A 17,872-nucleotide genomic window follows, 5' to 3' on the forward strand; every position below is an offset into this window, starting at 1 on the left:
TCCCGGTCTTTTTGAGGCAGGGTCTCTCTGTAGCCCCAGCTGTCCTGCAGCTCACTTTGTAGACCAGGCTGGCCTTGAACTCACAGAGATCTGCCTGCCTCTGCCTCCCAAGTGCTGAGATTAAAGGCGTGCGCCACCAAGCCCAGCTCATGATTGTTCTTTTAAATTCAGTGTCCTGGGTTATCTCCAGGAGGTTTTCCTTGTAGAACTCTTCTACAGTATTGGTGGAGTTTTGTGGGGACATAGTGTTTTAGCTTTCCTTTTTATTCTTTCATTGTGATTCTGGCATGTGAATTTCTCTTGTTGTTTATGATTCTGATATGATAATTAAGTTGAAGTATGCTTCTGTTTGTATTATTGGGGTGCCTGGATCCTTTCTGTATTGGTTATGTAAAGCTGGTTGGTTCAGGGTTCAGGTTCTCTCAGGTTTAATTTGGAGGGAACTGATGGCTTCAGATCAGCTATTCAGGAGTACTCACAGCAGCCCAATTCAGGTTCCAGTCAGGTACACTCAGTCTTCCTATACTATGTGATGGCAGGATCTGGGTGCTCTCAGGCAGTCCACCCTCTCAGGCTGTCTGCTAGGATCTCAGCCTTAGCCTACCAAAGCCAGATCTGCCCTGGGGCCTTGGGAGCGGCCTCACTCCCAGGTAGGGAGATGGGGATAGCTCAGTTAGAGGTAGCTCACCGCCAAGTGGAGGCGGGATCCAGGACCTCTCTGGCAGTCCCCTGCATTCTCAGCCCCTCTGTCAGAGAGAAGCCAGAGGGAGGCCAGAACTCAGGACTCTCTGGCAGCCTGCTGAGATCAGAGCTGCTATACTGATGGAGGTCAGAACCCACCCTCTCTATATGTTATATTCCTAAAAAACAAACCAGGTAAGATAGTATATACTGAAGCAGTTTGGTAATTATAGAGTAAATATGTAATTGGTTACTAAGTACTTGTGCTGGGTTCTAAATTCAGGTGTCATACAGTTTAATACTATGTGGGCTTTGTATCTGCTGATAAATGTGGATGATACTGATCTCTCAGCAGACCATTAGAGATATGGTAAATAATAGTTGCAATCTGCTTTCTTATTTTTTAGGCTCTTGGCTGTTTGTTGTATAAGTTGTGCTATTTCACGTTGCCATTTGGGGAGAGCCAGGTGGCAATTTGTGATGGAAGCTTCACAATTCCTGATAACTCTCGCTATTCTCAAGACATGCACTGCCTTATTAGTAAGTATTTCAAGTTTCTAATTTCCTGTTTTTATTTCTAATTACTAGGAATGGATTGGAGGGTAAAGGGATTAGTATCTAGGAGTAAAAGATTGAACAATGCTAAAGAAATCATTTGATACTAGGTTGGAACACGAAAGCGTATATAACAGCATCTATGTAGAGAGGTGAGTCTTCTTGCTACAAGTCTAAACTTTGCTTCACACCTGAGCCAGCCACACAAGCAGAAATCATAGTTGTGCTCTAAGTGCTGTGGCACTGCTATGCTCTGTCACAATCTGTGTGGAAGCTCTGGTACCAAGAGTCCAGCTGACTCACATCAAGCGATAAGAAATTCATCTTTACAAAAGTGGAAGCCCCTCAAATAAACATGATTGCAGTTTGTCGGCTGGAATGAATGTTTATTTAAGATCATATAACTCCATGAAGCCAGGTTTTTCCTCTCATTTGGGATAATCACAAGATTTTTAGAACAAGCATCTAAACTGAGTGTTTTGTTTAGAATTCTTATGATTCTCACTTCTTTGTATCATCATAGTGTAACATCCATTAACCAGATGGTAGAATAATAAGCTTTGAGCAAGATCTTATACTAAAATGCTAAAGAAACAGTTTTTAAATCCAATATTGGTCAAGGCATTTATCATCTAAGTTTCAAAAAGCATCATAGATCATAAATCCTGAGCTACCCAGTTTGGGTCCTGGACAAGGGATGTGCTGAAAAAGCAGAAGTGAGGTGGAACATCTGAACTGTTCCAGTTCTGTATTTAACTATCTGTATTTAACTGAATTCTTAAAACCTGTAGATTGAAGTGTCCTCCTATAAGCACAAGAGCACACAGAATGGTTTCTTCAAATTAACAAAGTTTGGGAGGTTTTAAAACCACCCTTTCTGCTGTAACACCTTTTGTAAAAAATGTTATTTTTATTTTATGTGTGTGAGTGTATTGCCTGCATGTAAGTGCACTCATGTTGTGCAATACCTGTGAAGGTCAGAAGAGAGCGTTGGATCCCCTGGAACTAGAGTTATAGACGGTTGTTGATTGCCGTGTGGGGGTTGCGAACCAAACCAGTGCTCTTAATGCTGAGCCATCGCTCCAACTGCAACTGTCACAGCTCTCTTAGTGAAGGGGAGTGGAGGGTGTTTAAGGAACAGTGTGTGGCCCTTAATGATTATCATATTGTTTGCAGAGGTAAAGCTTTGTATCTGTACTAGATTTTCAGACATGTAAGTGGAAGGAAATATGAGAGAATAGCCACTTTTGGTGTTGCTGATAGCATTTTGTGTGTGGGAGGGAGTTCTTTTTAATATATGTACAGTAAATCCATTTTGGAAAAACAGCTCTTCATGAGGATCTGCAGAACTGACATCTTTCCCAGACGCTATTTGGTTTGCAAGCCCTTCAAGATTCCATTGTCGATCTAAATGCATAGACCTCAAATTTGGTCTGTTTTTGCCCCTACTCTCCTTTCTTTTTTTAACTTTCTTTCAGTGGCATTACCATTCCACTCTGAATAAATAAAATTTAAGATTTTCTTGGATTTGGCTAGTAAAAGAGGGCAGAATCAGTACGTCCCAAGCTGCCTCAGTTCTCTTGGAGTGTCTACTCTTTTCATCGGTTCTCTTGGTTCTCTTCATTGTCACCATAGTACCGTAGTATATACAAACTTTATTAGCTCATGTCCTACTACGTTGCCCTCCTCACTTCTCTCCTCTCTCTCCATTCTTTCTAGAACGTCCATGCCACAGATTATTCTGAGAAAGTGTAAACAGCGAGGCCAGATTCTTTGCATGGTGTTTAGGGTCCTTCAAATTCTGGTTCCATCCCACCTGGGCAGCCATTTTGGCACCCTGTCCTTTGGTCTCCTGTTTCTGGGCAGCAGTGTTCATTTCTGGCCTTCATCCAAGTTTGCCTTTGCTTACATTGTTCTCTGACCTAGGCTGCCCTTTTCTCTGCTCTCTGTGACTAACTTCTTTCCTGCCTCTTTTGCAAGGTAGTCCAGGGCTGTAGCCTCACAGATCTTTTCTAAATTTAGTGTCCAGGTCATTCATTTATTACTTAGGCAGTAACCTGCCTTGAGTATTTTGTTTTTATATATACTCTTGCATCTTCTCAAAGACCTTCTAAGGAATTTTCCATCTTCAGAGAGGGTGGAAGCTTAAGGACCTGGAAATAGGCAGATGATCTACAAATCACAATTAAAATATATCTGAATGTGTTACTTTATAATTTTCCTCAAACTGGAAACCAGTTTATATCTCCAACCAGAGTAATAAGTGAATTCATGAAGTTTGTTCTGTAGTGCTGGAGACAGAACCCAGAGTTTGTACTCTACCACCAAACCATATCCCTAGACTTGAGTTCATGAAATTTAGAGATTGGTTCTATTTGTCAAGAGTCATCATTTATTCAACAAGAGAGAAAGTGAGCCAAGGGAACCAGAAGCAAGACTGTGGAATCTTCTAGGTCTTAGAATAGAAAGCTGCTCACTTTCACATTGAGAGTGTGAGCACCTGATATGCCAGCCTTAGAATATGAACTTCAAGTAGCTTTGCTACAACTCAAGTATTATATTCTCTTGTTTCCTTTACTAGAAAAAGGGCTAATTTTATAAGAAATGAAACTTAAAACACAACTTGGTTTTTGTAGTAGAAAAGTTATGCTTCCTAGCTGATACAACAACTGTTAGGATATTATTAAATAAGTTCATGTATGTTTGTCTTAGGGTATATGTTGGAACCAGACCCTGACAAAAGGCCAGATATTTACCAGGTTTCTTACTTCTCATTTAAACTACTCAAGAAAGAATGCCCAATTCCAAATGTACAGGTATGTCAATGGTACTTTTTAAAATTTATAATTCTTTTTAAAAATAATTTTTTATTCTTTGAGAATTTCATACATGTACACAATGTATTGTAGTCATATCTACTCCTCATTCTCCCTTCCAACTCCCCCAGACCTGCTTAATTCATCCCTTCCCAAGTTCATGTCTTCCTCTTCTTTCCTCTTTTTTATAACCAATAAGTCCAGTTAGGACCGCACAAATGTTGGACCATCCCCTGGAGCATGCGTAACCTACCTGTGGCCACATCCTCAAAGAAAACAACTCTCCCCAACAGCTGTCAACTGCCAGTAAGCTCCTTAGCTAGGTGTGGGACCTCTTGAGTCTCTCCTCCATGCTGTAATTTTGAGTGGCTTCATCTTGTGCATGTAGCCACAGCTACTGTGAGTTCATGAAAATGGCATTTTTAAAGGAAAATAAACATCAAATTGACATTTTGAGGTCCTAGAAGTGTTAATTTCTGGATTAAATGAATATCAATGTCCCTTGCTTTACCTACTAGGGGGCATTCAAGCAAAGCTAACAACTATGAAGCTGTTACTATAAAGGGAATCCAATTTTCCCATGGAATGCAATTATGGAACCAAGGTAATTACACTGAACAACAATAACAATGACAAAATGCCTAGGGATTGAGCTCTGGGTAGAGTAATCAGACTTCTGTCTGTGGACTTGTGCAGCTCACTGACAGCACTGTGTCTGTTTTTTTCCCTGAAGTGTTCAGATGCCCTGGCTTTCCTGAGGCAAAGTCCTACCACCCTGCTACTGCAGTGGTCACTCTCCCTGGCCTCCTCCTTGAGCACACCATTCTTGATTGTGCTTCTGCAGCTGGCCATCTATAACCTACACTTGTTATTTCCTGCCCGCCCCTTCTCACATGTCGGACCATGAGAACTTTCTGTACTCAGCATTCATTGTAAAGTACTTGACAAACACTTTTGTTACATGCAATCTTGGGATATTTTTCATGACTATTTTCATGGCCAAATCTAAAAAAAAAAAAAATGGGGGCGGGTAGTTTCTCCAAGAATGAATATTGGATGCCATTATTAGATCTCAAGGGTGATTTGTTTTATTTTGTTATTTGGGTCGTTTTGTTTTGTTAATTAAGACAGGATCTCACGGTTGTAGCTCCAGTTGGCCTGGAACTTGCTATATACACCAGGCTGGCCTGGAACTCCTAGAGATCTGCCTGCCTCCACCTCCAGAGTTCTGGGGTTAAAGTTGTGTACCACCACACCCAGCTTAAGGGTGCTTTTAAATAGTACTGATCAGTCACTGCCATATTCAGAATCACTGTGGGACTCGTATGGTAGGTAACACTCAGAATATTGGTCTTATTACTACTATAAACAAGAGGACATAGCTTGACCAGTCAGTTTTCCTAACACAGGTTTTCTAACATGTCTGAGCTAGAAATACTTGATGTCTGAGCCAGTGAGCTTACTTTTTTTCTGCCAGTCTTTTTTAAAAAGCATATGTTATTTTTCATATTATGTATCAGTCATATCAGTCAGCTTCATTGTTCTTCTCCCTCAAGAGAGAAATGTTTGAATAGTGGGAAAAAAAGCTAATAATTTTCTAGCAGAAATTTCCCCTTCCTAGAAAGACAAGGGAATGAGAGAATCCTCTTTAAAAGTCAGTGTTAGCAGCAATATTTTTGTCAGGTCCCCAGATTGAAAGGGTTCTGGTACAGTAACTTTACATGATTATGCTTTGTTTAGCAGCTCCACTTGGCTGTTCATAAAGTAAATGGCGCCAGGCGTGGTGGCGCACACCTTTAATCCCAGCATTTGGGAGGCAGAGGCAGATGGATCTCTGTGAGTTCAAGGCCAGCCTGGTCTACCTAGTGAGTTCCAGGACAGCTGGGACTACAGGGAGACCCTGTCTCAAAAAGACCCCCCCCCAAAAAAAAAATAATAATAAAGTAAATGGCATGAAATATAATTGGAAGCATCTGGAATGGAGCAAACTACACATCCCTTGTCATTTGGTACTAGCTCAGGAGGGTGAGCCATTGCCTGGTTGTTTTGAATAGCTAGCTGATGCTTCTGCAGGAAGCAGTGTTAGAAGGCACAGAATCCAAGCTATAAGAGTTTTGCTTGGCTTGGTGGTAAGGAATGCTGGCTCAGCACCCAGACGCACTGGCAGCTGTGTTCTTCCAGCATTCTTACTGGAAGACTAAGTACATCCTGATTGACATCCGAGTCAGGTCTCATGTCTCTAAGATATTGGTGAGAGCCTCGTGACATAATTTCCTCCTTTTATCACATCCCTTCTAAGTTCTGTAATGGGGAGAAGGGAACAGAGGTCCAGCTCTAGAGAGCTCAGCCTGGTGCAGAAATGGGGGAGTGATGGGGAAGAATGTTTCTCTCTCTCTCTCTCTCTCTCTCTCTCTCTCTCTCTCTCTCTCTCTGTCTCACACACACACACACACACACACACACACACACACACACACTCTGCCAACTTCCCTTCCCTTTAACCAAGGAGATGAGGGCCTGGAAGTCACACTAGAAGACCCCAAGTACAGTTTACTTTTTCATCAGTTCCAGTTGTACTGGTTATTCTTTATGAAGAAATCCATGTAATTTTGTTTTCTCTCTAATTTTTAGAACTCTCCTATTCCTGCAAAACTTCCTGAACCAGTGAAAGCCAGTGAGGCAGCTGTAAAAAAGACCCAGCCAAAGGCCAGGTAAGAGATGCCCTCATGAGTTTGCATTCTGCCTGGTGCTAGCTGTAGTGGTCTACACTTGGTTACTGTGTGTCTGTGACCAGAGGCTGCCCAGATGAGGAAAGCAAGCTCCTATGGAGAAACTGTGTTTTGGGAGGTAATGAAATGCTGGGGTCTATATTTGAATGGGAGTAATGAACCTCACACCTTACATGACAATAAATGCAGGGTTTTCTAAGATGCGGCAATGGCAGACTTAAGGGTTGCTGGTAGACAATGTCCTACTATGTGTCCTGACTGGTGGTTAGATGTTTATCCCCTAGTCCTTCACTTCCCTTTCTTTCTTACTTCTCTGGCTGTGGGCACGTTAGGAAAAGTACAGTTGAAAAGAAAGCCCATGAACAGTGAAAGATGCCCCTGGTTCTTAGCTAATTATATTTGGTATCACAAAGAGAAGATTAACATGAGCAAAGATGCTCATGTCAGAGAAAACAGGGAACAAGTCAAGAGAGCCTAAAAGTATTGTTAGAAGTGAGACTCTGAAGGCTCACTTTAGAAAGGAAGAAAAGTAGCTATGACCCAGACTGCCATACAATTTCAGAAAGGCTTACTGAATCCTTCATACAAAGTCAGCCAGCAGAGGAATCCTTTCTTTTCAGGAGTCCCTGCATTTGGGATTTTGGAACTGGGAACAGTTGACTTCAGGTCACATGGTACGGGATTTTTGGAGCCAGCAACGAGACCATTGATTTTCATACCCCTCACAGCTCAGGGTCTACCAGATACATTTACATGACTGTCACAGCTTCCAAATGAAAAATTCTGAGGTGACCAGGAAGTTCTTTGCCCCTCCTTTTCTTACCATCCTCCTTTGGCAAGGAAATATTAGTAGCAAACTATATAAATAAAAGACCATAGGTAACAATAAGTGCATTTTTAAAGATTTATTTATTATATCTGTGTGTATGTCTCTGTATATATGTGCATGTGAGTACAGGTGCCACAGAAGCCAGAAGAGGGTATCAGATCCCCCGAAGCTGCAGTTACAGGCATGGGTACTGGGAACTGAACTTGGGTCCTCTGAAAGAGTAGTACACGCTCATAACTGCTGAGCCATCTTTCCAACCCCAATATGTGCATTTTAATTGACTAGTAAACTTTTGTGTTTTAAAAAATCCATAAATATTTATAGACTACTTAATGTATATCTCTAAAATAATGGAATAGAGGGGGTTTGGTGTTTGTTTTTTTGTTTTTTTTTTTGAAAGACAGGGTCTCACTATTTTGTCTTGGCTAGCCTGAACTTACTATGTGGACCAGACTGGCCTTGAAGTCACAATCAGCCTGTCTCTGCCTTCTTAGTGCTGAGATTAAAGGCTTGTGCTACCGTGCCTCACTAGTCTTGGCAGTTTTAAAAAAAGGTTTTATTTTTATTTTTATATGTATGAGTGTTTTGCCTGTATGTATGTAAGTATGCCATATGCATGCAAACCCAAGGAGGCTGGTTTCTGGAATTGGAGTTAAGATGGTTGTTACCTGCCACCTGGGTGCTGGGAACCAAACCCAGGTCCCTTGCAAGAGCAGCCAATGCTCTTAACTGCTGAGCCAGCTCTCCAGCCCCAACTTAGCAGTTTTGATTTCAAATGATGCCTTTTCTGTCATCAGCTCCCACAGCCTGACCAAAGAAGTCTACATAATGGCACAGAAGAGCAGTGACTTGCTTAGTTTATTGAGCATCTACTATATGTCAGGCCCTACAGATCTCAGCAATAGAGAATGACTGGTACTCAGTTTCTACTGTCTGTCATTTCTTCTCCTGTCCTCAAGAAAGGCAAAGGGTAGTAGCCTCACTCTGCACCTAGTCAAGCAGAGGCCCAGAGATGCCCAATTACTTGTTTAGCATCACACAGCCTTTCTGTAACAAGACTGGGACTTGAACCCAGATCTTTCTGGTCAGGGGCCTGTGCCTTTCTCTTGCAGAGGACAGAAGAAAGATGAATAGACAGGGTCTCCCTAGAGCCCTAGCTGGCCTGGAACTCACTATGTAGACCAGGTTGGCTCAGTCTTACAGAGATCTGCCTGCCTCTACCTCATGAGTGCTGGAACTAAAGTTGTGCACCACAACATACAGCTTGAGACAGAGTTTTAACAAATTTAGCAAACATAGTTATGAAATAAATAAAACTTGTTTTTTTAAATCTCAGTTTTTTAATGTAATTCTGATATACTCATCTCTTTGGGAATTTTTAACTAGTTCAACATTTTGGGATTATGGCCTTATTTTATATAGGCTTCAAACAAATATGTAAATATATATAGAGGCTGAGCAAGGATTCCTTTCTCCATTCTCACAGAGAACACACACTGAGGTCCTCTCAAACTGACATTTTGGACATGGCAGCTTGTAAAACGATTTCACAGTTGTCACCGCATATATATGTTTCTACATTTTTACATACAAGAGACCCAAAGCTGAAAGAGGTTATGTGGCATGCCCACCAAACACATGGTTGGTAGGGAGAGTTCAAGAACAGCCTCCAAGTTTCTTGGATTTTCCTCAAGAGAAGACCTTGCATTTGGATTTCTACAGAAGTCGATTGTCTCTTTCACCCTGAACCCTTTTTTCTTACACCTTTTCCCTATCTTCTGCGTTACTGTCCCTCACTTTCCTTCCCTAGGCTACAAGTTCTCCAAACATGATAACTTTTATATTGCCAGTTCTATGTCCTGTGCAGAACCTCTCACAGGATGCCCGTGAAGAGTTTCTAGGTCCAGGATGCACATTCCCAGAGGTTGTGTCCTAGAGAAGGACATTGGGCCAACTCCTTCGCTTCCTCTTATACAGTTCATGGAGGCTGTGCCAGACATGTTTTAGAAATACTTGTGAGGATTTTTTATTCTAGCCATCATCATCACTCCCTACAGTGCCTTTAAAGGGTAGTTGGCTCTGATTGGAGTTAGGTAGTAGCTAGCTGCCTAGACTTCTGTAAACAAGTGAAAATAGCACTAGTTCAGCAAGTGGACCACACAGTAGTTCTTCTGTATCAGTTTGGGTTAGATTTGACTGTTAAAATCCAAAATGGTAGTTGCTTACAAAAGATAGATTTTTTTTTTTCTCATAAACAAAGTTTGGCGATTAGTAGGTGAGGGCTAGTATAGTAGTTCTGCCCACAAAGCCCCAGAGACCCAGGTTTCTTTGTGCTTTTTACTCTCCCACCCTTCAGCATAGCCAGGACTGCATGGATCAGTGCAGCAGAATCGGTATTCAGAGTGGCAGGATCAAGGAATGGCCACAGACATAAAGGGCATGCAACTGTTATTTCTAAGACTTCTAGAAAGCAATATATAGCAATTTGCCTCATTCCATGTATAGGTATAGCTTGTCACTTGGTCACACTAGGTTGCAGAAGAGGCTAGCTACACTGTATAATTTTTACTCTGAGTGACCCTGTGTCCCTCTAAAAATTTATTATTGTGGAAAAAGGGGGAGGTATGTGTATTTGAGAAAATGGTGTTCCTGTTACACTGCCCAGTTTTAAACTCTTATCTTGGATGATTTGCTTATTCCTTTGAATTGTCATTTTGGGTTCATTCATCTGCATGTTTTTCACTATAGAGAAGCCCCCCTGTTAGATTTATTTTTATTTTTTGTATGTGTGCTTGAGTACAGGTACCCATGAAGGCCAGAAGAGAGCTTCAGATTCCCTGGAGCTACAGGTCATTGTGAGCTAAACTCAGGTGCTCTGGAAGAGCAGCAAGCACTCTTAACCATTGAACCATCTCTCTAGCCCCCAGAGAGCCCATTTTGATAGCTAGTTCTAACCAAATTTGAGTTCTCTCTGTGTGTGAAAAACATTGCCTCAAACCATTACTCAGAGTATATTCTGGAAATCCTGACCAAGAATCACCCTGTACCACATTGACATACAGACAGAAATCTGTGCCTTAGACTTATGTGCCCACCAAGTGTTGTTTTCTTGTTCTTTATTCGACAACATTTTTACTAAATGTAAAGGACGTTTTACTAATTTAATTTAAATTTTCCCCTTATTTCTTCAGTGATTCACTAGTCATTCAAAAGCATGCTGTTCAGGCACTGGGGAGGTGGCTCACCCTTCTCTCTCTCTCTCTCTCTCTCTCTCTCTCTCTCTCTCTCCCTCTCACTCTTTCTCTCTCTCTCTCCCACACACACACACACACACACACAGTTTTTTGTTTTTTGGGTTTGTTTTTTTTTTTTGGTCCTTTTGAAACAGGGTCTCCCTGTAGCCCCAGCTGGCCTGAAACTCATTATGTAGACCAGGCTGGCCTTGAACTCTCAGAGATCTGCCTGCCTCTGCCTCCCAAGCGCTGGGACTACACCACACTGGCCACATATTTCAGTCTCCCCAGTATTTCTGTAATTTCTCTTGCCATTGATTTCTAGTTTATTTCACTATGACCTGATACAAGAAATTATTATTTCAATTCTTCTGTGTTTATTGAGACTTGTTTTATGGCTTAGAGTGTGTTCTATTTTACAGAAAGTTCCATGGGCTGCTGAAAGAGTGTGTATTCCCTATTTATTGGGCTGAATATTCTATAGATGTCTGTAAAGTCCATTTGGTCTATGGTGTAGTTTAACTCTGAGGCCTCCATGTTGATTTTTAGTTTAGATGACTTATGCTGGATGCAGTAGGGCACATGCCTGTAATCCCACCACACCCCTCCCATCACTCGAAGCTTGTGGGCTAGCTAGTGTGGCATATGCAGTGCTGAATAACAAAAGAGACACCAATACTCAGGGTTGTCTTCTGATCGCCACATTTGCTTTGTGGCACATGCACATATATCCCTCCCCACAAAAAGTCCTTACATCTCCATCTTTTTTTTTCAGCAGTTTTAAAAAATATATTTTATTTACTATTTTTATTTTATGTATATGAGTATATTGCTTTCATGTGTGAAAGTGCACCTGTGTCATGTAATGTCGGTATCGGATCCCCTGGAACCAGAGTTACGGATGGTTGTTAGTCCCCATGTGGGTACTGGGAATCGAACCTGGGTCCTCTGCAAGAGCAGCCAGTGCTCTTAACTGCTGACCCACCTCTCCAGCCCCAAAAGACTGATCATGGGGCAGATGCCCAGAACAAGCCTGAGAACTTGCTGATGGACCCTACAGGCGCCCAGGGTGGTTCCTGCCCTGGCCATGGAGCAACCACCAAGGGGGTGGAGTCCAAGAGAGCCAGGTTGAACCAGGGCCCCTCCCCATCAGCCCACCACCCCTGACCCCAGGCGTGGATGCCTGACCCTGCAAAGGGTTTTTTAACCACTGGGCCAAAACACCCAAGGTACCTGGAGAGGGTAGACCATTAGTTTTTAAAGATAGCTTCACTGGGTTTTGTAGTGTGGGTTAGCATTTACTTATTTTCAGGGCTTGAGATGCATCATTATTTTAACAGCAATTACGTTTTTCCTTTTCTAGACTGACAGATCCCATTCCCACCACAGAGACTTCAATTGCACCCCGCCAGAGGCCTAAACCCGGGCAAACTCAGCCAAACCCAGGAATCCTTCCCATTCAGCCAGCCCTAACACCTCGTAAGAGGGCCACAGTTCAGCCTCTACCTCAGGCTACAGGTCAGTAACTAGACTGGTTTGCAGCTTGCTCCAAGCCCTTGTTATGGTGTGTTAGAAGACCCTACTTTTGCTTTAGCAATGTTATTCAGAGGCATAACTTAAAGATAATGGGCTGAGTTGCCATTGAATTTGAATCTTTCATTGGCCCCTTTGTTCATTCATCCCACCCTATTCTTTTATTTTGTAAATTTCTCTGCCTTTAGAGAAACAAGACTATCTTTTTGATACATCGTTTGGTTAATGTTATGTTTATTAAATGGTTTATCATCCTCCATGTTCCAGTATTCTATTTGTAATGAAAAGATTAAGCTTTGTTTCATAAAAGGGATTCATCCAAAATACCAAGTCACCCAACACAGCTATCACTTCCCCTACCAGTTGCTTGTGGTAAATATGATGGCCATCTACCTAGAGCAAACATCCAGATGGGGGTTGTATAAAGCTGTTCATAGAACATCAAAGTATGCTTTTTCTGTGTGGTATGAATGTTGGTGCAAAGGCTGTGCTTAGCACCAACAACCATCTGGCTCTGTAGATAAGGAGGACTCAGGGTGCTAACTAGTGGCTACATAGGATGATGGATAAAGGAAGCCCTGCTGAAGGAGGCAAGTGTTGAATTGTAATCCAACCCTGTTTTGAAATATCGGAAGCAAGAAAAACTGGATTTAACAAGAGGATGGAAAGGTATGCCAGGTAGAACATAGCATTTGGTAAGAGACTGAAGAACATGCAGATCTTGGGACAGTCTGCTTGCCTTTCACTCTTCACTGTGCTGGCAAATCAGAAAGCTATTTCTGTTTGGCAAAGTTTTGAGCTCTTACATGGAGTTTTTTTTTCATTGCAGGACCCAGCAATCAGCCTGGCCTTCTAGGCAGTGTTCCCCAACCTAAAGCCCAACCCACGCCCAGCCAGCCTCTCCCACAATCTCAGCCCAAGCAGCCACAGGCTCCACCCACCCCCCAGCAGACACCTTCTACCCAGACCCAGGCTCTGCCCACCCAGGCCCAGGCTACACCCCAACACCAGCAACAGCTCCTCCTCAAACAGCAGCCACAGCAGCAGCCTCAGCAACCGCAGCAATCAGCACCACAGCAGCAGATGGCACCACAGCAGCCTGCGGGCACCTTTTACCAGCAGCAGCAACAGCAGCAGCAGCAGCAGCAGCAAGCAGCCCAGACTCAGCAGGTGAGGTGGTCTAGGTGTGATCCTTGCTTTGTCCAACAGAGTTCTGACTGTGGAAAGGCCTGCTAGGTACAGAAATCTTTCTTGGGAAGTACTGGGATGGCCGAGAGCCACCGACCATCATCATTTCTCACATATGTAGAAACTGAAACATTGAGGTGTAGACCAATAATACTTAGGACTTTCAGTGTTGTTCTCAAGCCTTGGGGAGTTCACCCCCTACTCAAAGACCCTCTGTTTTCTAAGGAGATACAGTGGGAAAAATAACAGTAATTTCTTATTATTCAATATCCAATAGTGTCAAACTATTCCTGATATCTCAGTTTAAGTTTGTGTGTTCAAATCAGGATCCACACAAGGCCCACATATTCTATTAAGTTGGAGTAATTGTTTTCTATTATCTTTTTTTTTTTTTTCTTTTGAGACAGGGTCTCCCTGTAGCCCCAGCTGTCCTGGAACTTACTATGTAGACCAGGCTGGCCTTGAACTCACAGAGACCCGCCTGCCTCTGCCTCCTGAGTGCTGGGCTTAAAGGTGTGCGCCACTGTGCCCAGCGTTTTCCATTGTCTTTTGTTGTGTTTTTCCATCATGATGGTTTTTTTTCACTATGAACACATTTATTTTATAATTATTGTTATATCTTTTTAAAAAGATTTATTTTATTTATTTGTATGTGTGTGTGTGTATGTAGATGTGTGTGGGTATACACACTTGCGTGTACTCACGCACTCAAGAGGCCAGAAGAGCACCTGATCCTTGGGATCTGGGGTTATAGGCATTTGCAAAATGCCAGGCATGTTACATGGGTGCTGGGGACTGAACTCCAGACCTCAAGATCACACAGCAGGTGCTCTTAACTGCTGAATCATCTCTCCAACCCCATGATTGATATATCTTTTATATCCTCTTTTATTTTATTTTTTCCCCTTTGTTTTTTTTTTTTTTTTTGGTTGTTTTTAAAGAAGCTGGGTTATTTATTCTTTGAAGTTTTGCATATTCTGAATTTGGCTTGATTGCCCAGTGATCATATTTGGCCTATCCCACCATGCACCTTGTAAACCACTAATTTTTTTTAAAAGTATTAATTTTTCTATTTATTTTGTATATGCATGTTTCGTTTTTGTCTGTGTCCACATGTGGGCACATGTACCATGGCACCCATGTGAAGGTCAGGGGACAACTTTTGAACATTGGTTCCCTCCTTCCACCATGTGGGTCCCAGGAGCCAACTCAGTTTTCAGAGTTGGCTACAAATGTTCTTACTGGCTGAGCCATCTCATTGACCCTAAACTGGTCATTTCTAAGACCTGCTCAGTATCAGTTCAGTCTGGCACAGTTCTTTGTTATTCCTGTTGTATCCCTTGTATCCCATTGGTGGCCTGGGATGTCTGCTTGACCATCTGTGTGTGTAGGTATTGTCAGTTTCATCTGTTTTTTCAGTTTTCCTCATTATTGATCTTTCCCAAGTCCATTAACCCACTATGGGTGACAAAATGATTCTCTATTCTTCTCCCTTCATTTAGAGACTGGGGTTATGAAGAGTTTTCTCTTTTTAAAATTTTCTCCCCATTAAAAAAATTAGTTTGTGTGTATCTGTATTTCTTTGTATGTACATGTGCCACAGTGTGTGTGTGATCACAGAACAACTCTGTAGAGTCAGTTCTCCCATCCTTGTTGGTCCTGGATATCAAACCAGTTGTCAAGCTTGAGGGCAGACATCTTTACCTGCTGAGTCCTCTTGCTGGCCCTATGAAGAATTTTTTCATCAGCTGTTTGGTTACTCCAAGATACTGTTTGTACGTAAAAGGTAAAGAAAAATGTTAGATCCTTTCCTTTGTCTACCAGTTTTCCAAAATAATGAAAATGTTCATCTGAAGATGACAGTAAGGGTTTTCTTTTGTATCATTGTGAGTTTGTGGATTTCAAACATGCTTAATTGTCCTATTTTAGATCTCCACATGCTGGGTATATCACCAAAGCTCAAAATAAAGGCTTGCTAATTAAAAACAACAACAACAACACAAGACCATGTCTTGGAAAATCCCAAAAGCTGTTACTGAATTGAGAAGATACTATTTGTCTGTTGGCTTTACCGTTAAATCTATAAAATTCTTTGCCCTTTCACTCTTGCGTAGAGATAGTCCTCCTGTTTCTTCTTGAGAATATGCGGGTCTTCCACACAGACCACAGTCCTTCTAGTTTCCTGTTGGTAAACATCTGGGTTGTTGCCAGCATCTTGCCATTTTAAATAGGCAGCTGTATTCTGAGATGTTCTTTTTTCCTAACCTTTAAATTTTACCCCAATAAACAAATAGTAGCTTCTCAATTCAGTAACAGCTTTTGGGATTTTCCAAGACATGGTCTTGTGTTGTTGTTGATTTTAATTAGCAAGACTTTATTTTGAGCTTTGGTGATATACCTAGCATGTGGAGATCTAGAAAGCCATAAAAGAAGAGCCAGAAAGATGGGTGTAGGGTACACCTCTAGCCCCAGTTACTCAGGAAGCTGGAGGAACAGGATTCCTTGAGCCCACAGTTTTTGAAGTCAGCCTTGGCAATGTAGTGAGACCCTGTGTAACACATGAGGGAGGGGAACATTAGAGTAAAATGGTTAAAGATGACAGAATTGCATAAAGGGGGAGCTATTGGCTAATAATTTTGGAAAGGCTTAAAATGGATGCTAGTTGTTGGTTAATATTTTATTTTTATTTATTTATTTTTACTTTTATCTGCATTTATTTTATGTTCAACTTATTTCCGTGACATAAGCTTTTGTTTCCTCAGTTTCTTCTGGGATATCTTTTTCTTTTGTGTAAGAACATCTCTCCAGCCCCAGCATTTTATTCTTAGCTGCTTCAAAATTCTTTGTAAGATGAATTCCTTCTGTCACTAGAGATTCCAGACTTGCTTTTCTTCACTCAAGTTGTAGAGTTACTTGAGTTAAATCTGGTTGCTCCTTTAGAACTGGGCCTCAAAAGTAGTCTGGTGCAGTGGGGAGGACCTGGCAGTACATGTCCTGCTGAGTTGATTCTATGAGCTCTTGAGCCCAACTCCAAGGCCTCTTAGGCCAAGCCCTTTGGCCTCATCGTTACTGAGTAGTTATTAAGACATTAGTCTTTTGTTAATGTGGCTCTGCAATAGGCTGGTTTTCACTTTCTCATTTATTGCTATCCTGTGTAGTTTCAGGCAGTACATCCAGCATCTCAGCAACCAGCTGTTGCTCAGTTCCCTGTGGTGTCCCAGGGAGGCTCTCAGCAGCAGCTGATACAGAACTTCTACCAACAGCAGCAACAGCAGCAACAGCAACAGCAGCAGCTGATGACTCAGCAGGCTGTGCTGCAGCAGAAGACCACTATGGCAGTGCCACAGCCCCAGGTACAGCCAGCCACAGCCCCACAGCCAGTCGCTGCTCAGGAGTCCTCGGTAAGAACTAACAGGGAGACCCTGTCTCAAAGAACAAAGTATTACATGTATATTTCCAGACTATTAATGAAGAAGAATCTTCTTACTTATCACTCTGAAATCAGTATAGGAAAATGTGGTTCTTTGTCTCAGTACCACTGCTGAGCAGCCATGGACTTGGGAGCAGAGCTAGTCTCTGTCCCTTCTTCCAAGGGCAGTTTGGTCTATTGTGCCCATCCTTGTTTCTGGAGGTTTATGTGGCCCCACCTTTACCAACCTGAATTTTGACACCATTTTGTTTATTCTTTGTCCTGAATGACCTTATTAACCACATCGTTTAAGTCTACCATGCAGTACCATTAGGATGCTTACTTGCCTGGGACCATTTCCCATGGCATAATCCCTATACTTCAGAGCATTCTGTGACTGGGGCCATCCTGTCAGTTTAGAGCTTGGGTTATGTCCACTTTAAGATACTGGCTGAATGTGGCATTGGACCCCTCTCCTGGTTGGCCTTGAGTTTCAGCAGACCTCAGGCACTTTGCCTCTTTCTTACTAAGTGAACTGTGTTCTGCAGTCAGTTTTCTGAATGAGAGTAATAGAAATGTTTCTGCTGTTATAAAAAGGCATTTGTATATCTAGTCAGTTCTGTGTATATACTTAGCTCTTCTCATTCCCAAGGAAACCTAATTAGTAAACCAAGGAAGGAAAGTAAGAAACCATCTTTCTGAGGTTTCATTTCCAGCAGAGGTTTGCCGCCCATCCTAAAACCAGAAAACTTTTCTCTCATCAATAGGAAACAATTCCGTAAATAGATTGTCTTCATTGCCGCCACTGAGTGTTCAGTGTCTTTTGTTTCTGAAACAAATCAGTCTTCTGCAGGAGTGTGGTAGATAGCTGTTGTTTATATTTTTCACCTGAAATAAAC

The 17,872-nt window shown here is 42.0% G+C and overlaps 1 protein-coding gene across 1 annotated transcript in view; it reads left to right on the plus strand.

The window, feature by feature from the left end:
* Window positions 1–17,872, plus strand: part of Aak1 (AP2 associated kinase 1) — a gene marked incomplete at its 5' end in the record, with an annotated part of 61,721 nt that overhangs the window by 9,353 nt on the left and 34,496 nt on the right. Inside the window, 6 exon segments of the mRNA XM_008848053.2 lie at window positions 1,089–1,221; window positions 3,949–4,052; window positions 6,684–6,763; window positions 12,207–12,361; window positions 13,206–13,546; window positions 16,723–16,965. Coding sequence (XP_008846275.1) covers window positions 1,089–1,221; window positions 3,949–4,052; window positions 6,684–6,763; window positions 12,207–12,361; window positions 13,206–13,546; window positions 16,723–16,965 — 1,056 coding nt within the window.

The sequence above is a fragment of the Nannospalax galili genome, unplaced genomic scaffold (genome assembly GCF_000622305.1).
Source record: "Nannospalax galili isolate Female #2095 unplaced genomic scaffold, S.galili_v1.0 scaffold204, whole genome shotgun sequence".
NCBI lineage: Eukaryota > Metazoa > Chordata > Mammalia > Rodentia > Spalacidae > Nannospalax > Nannospalax galili.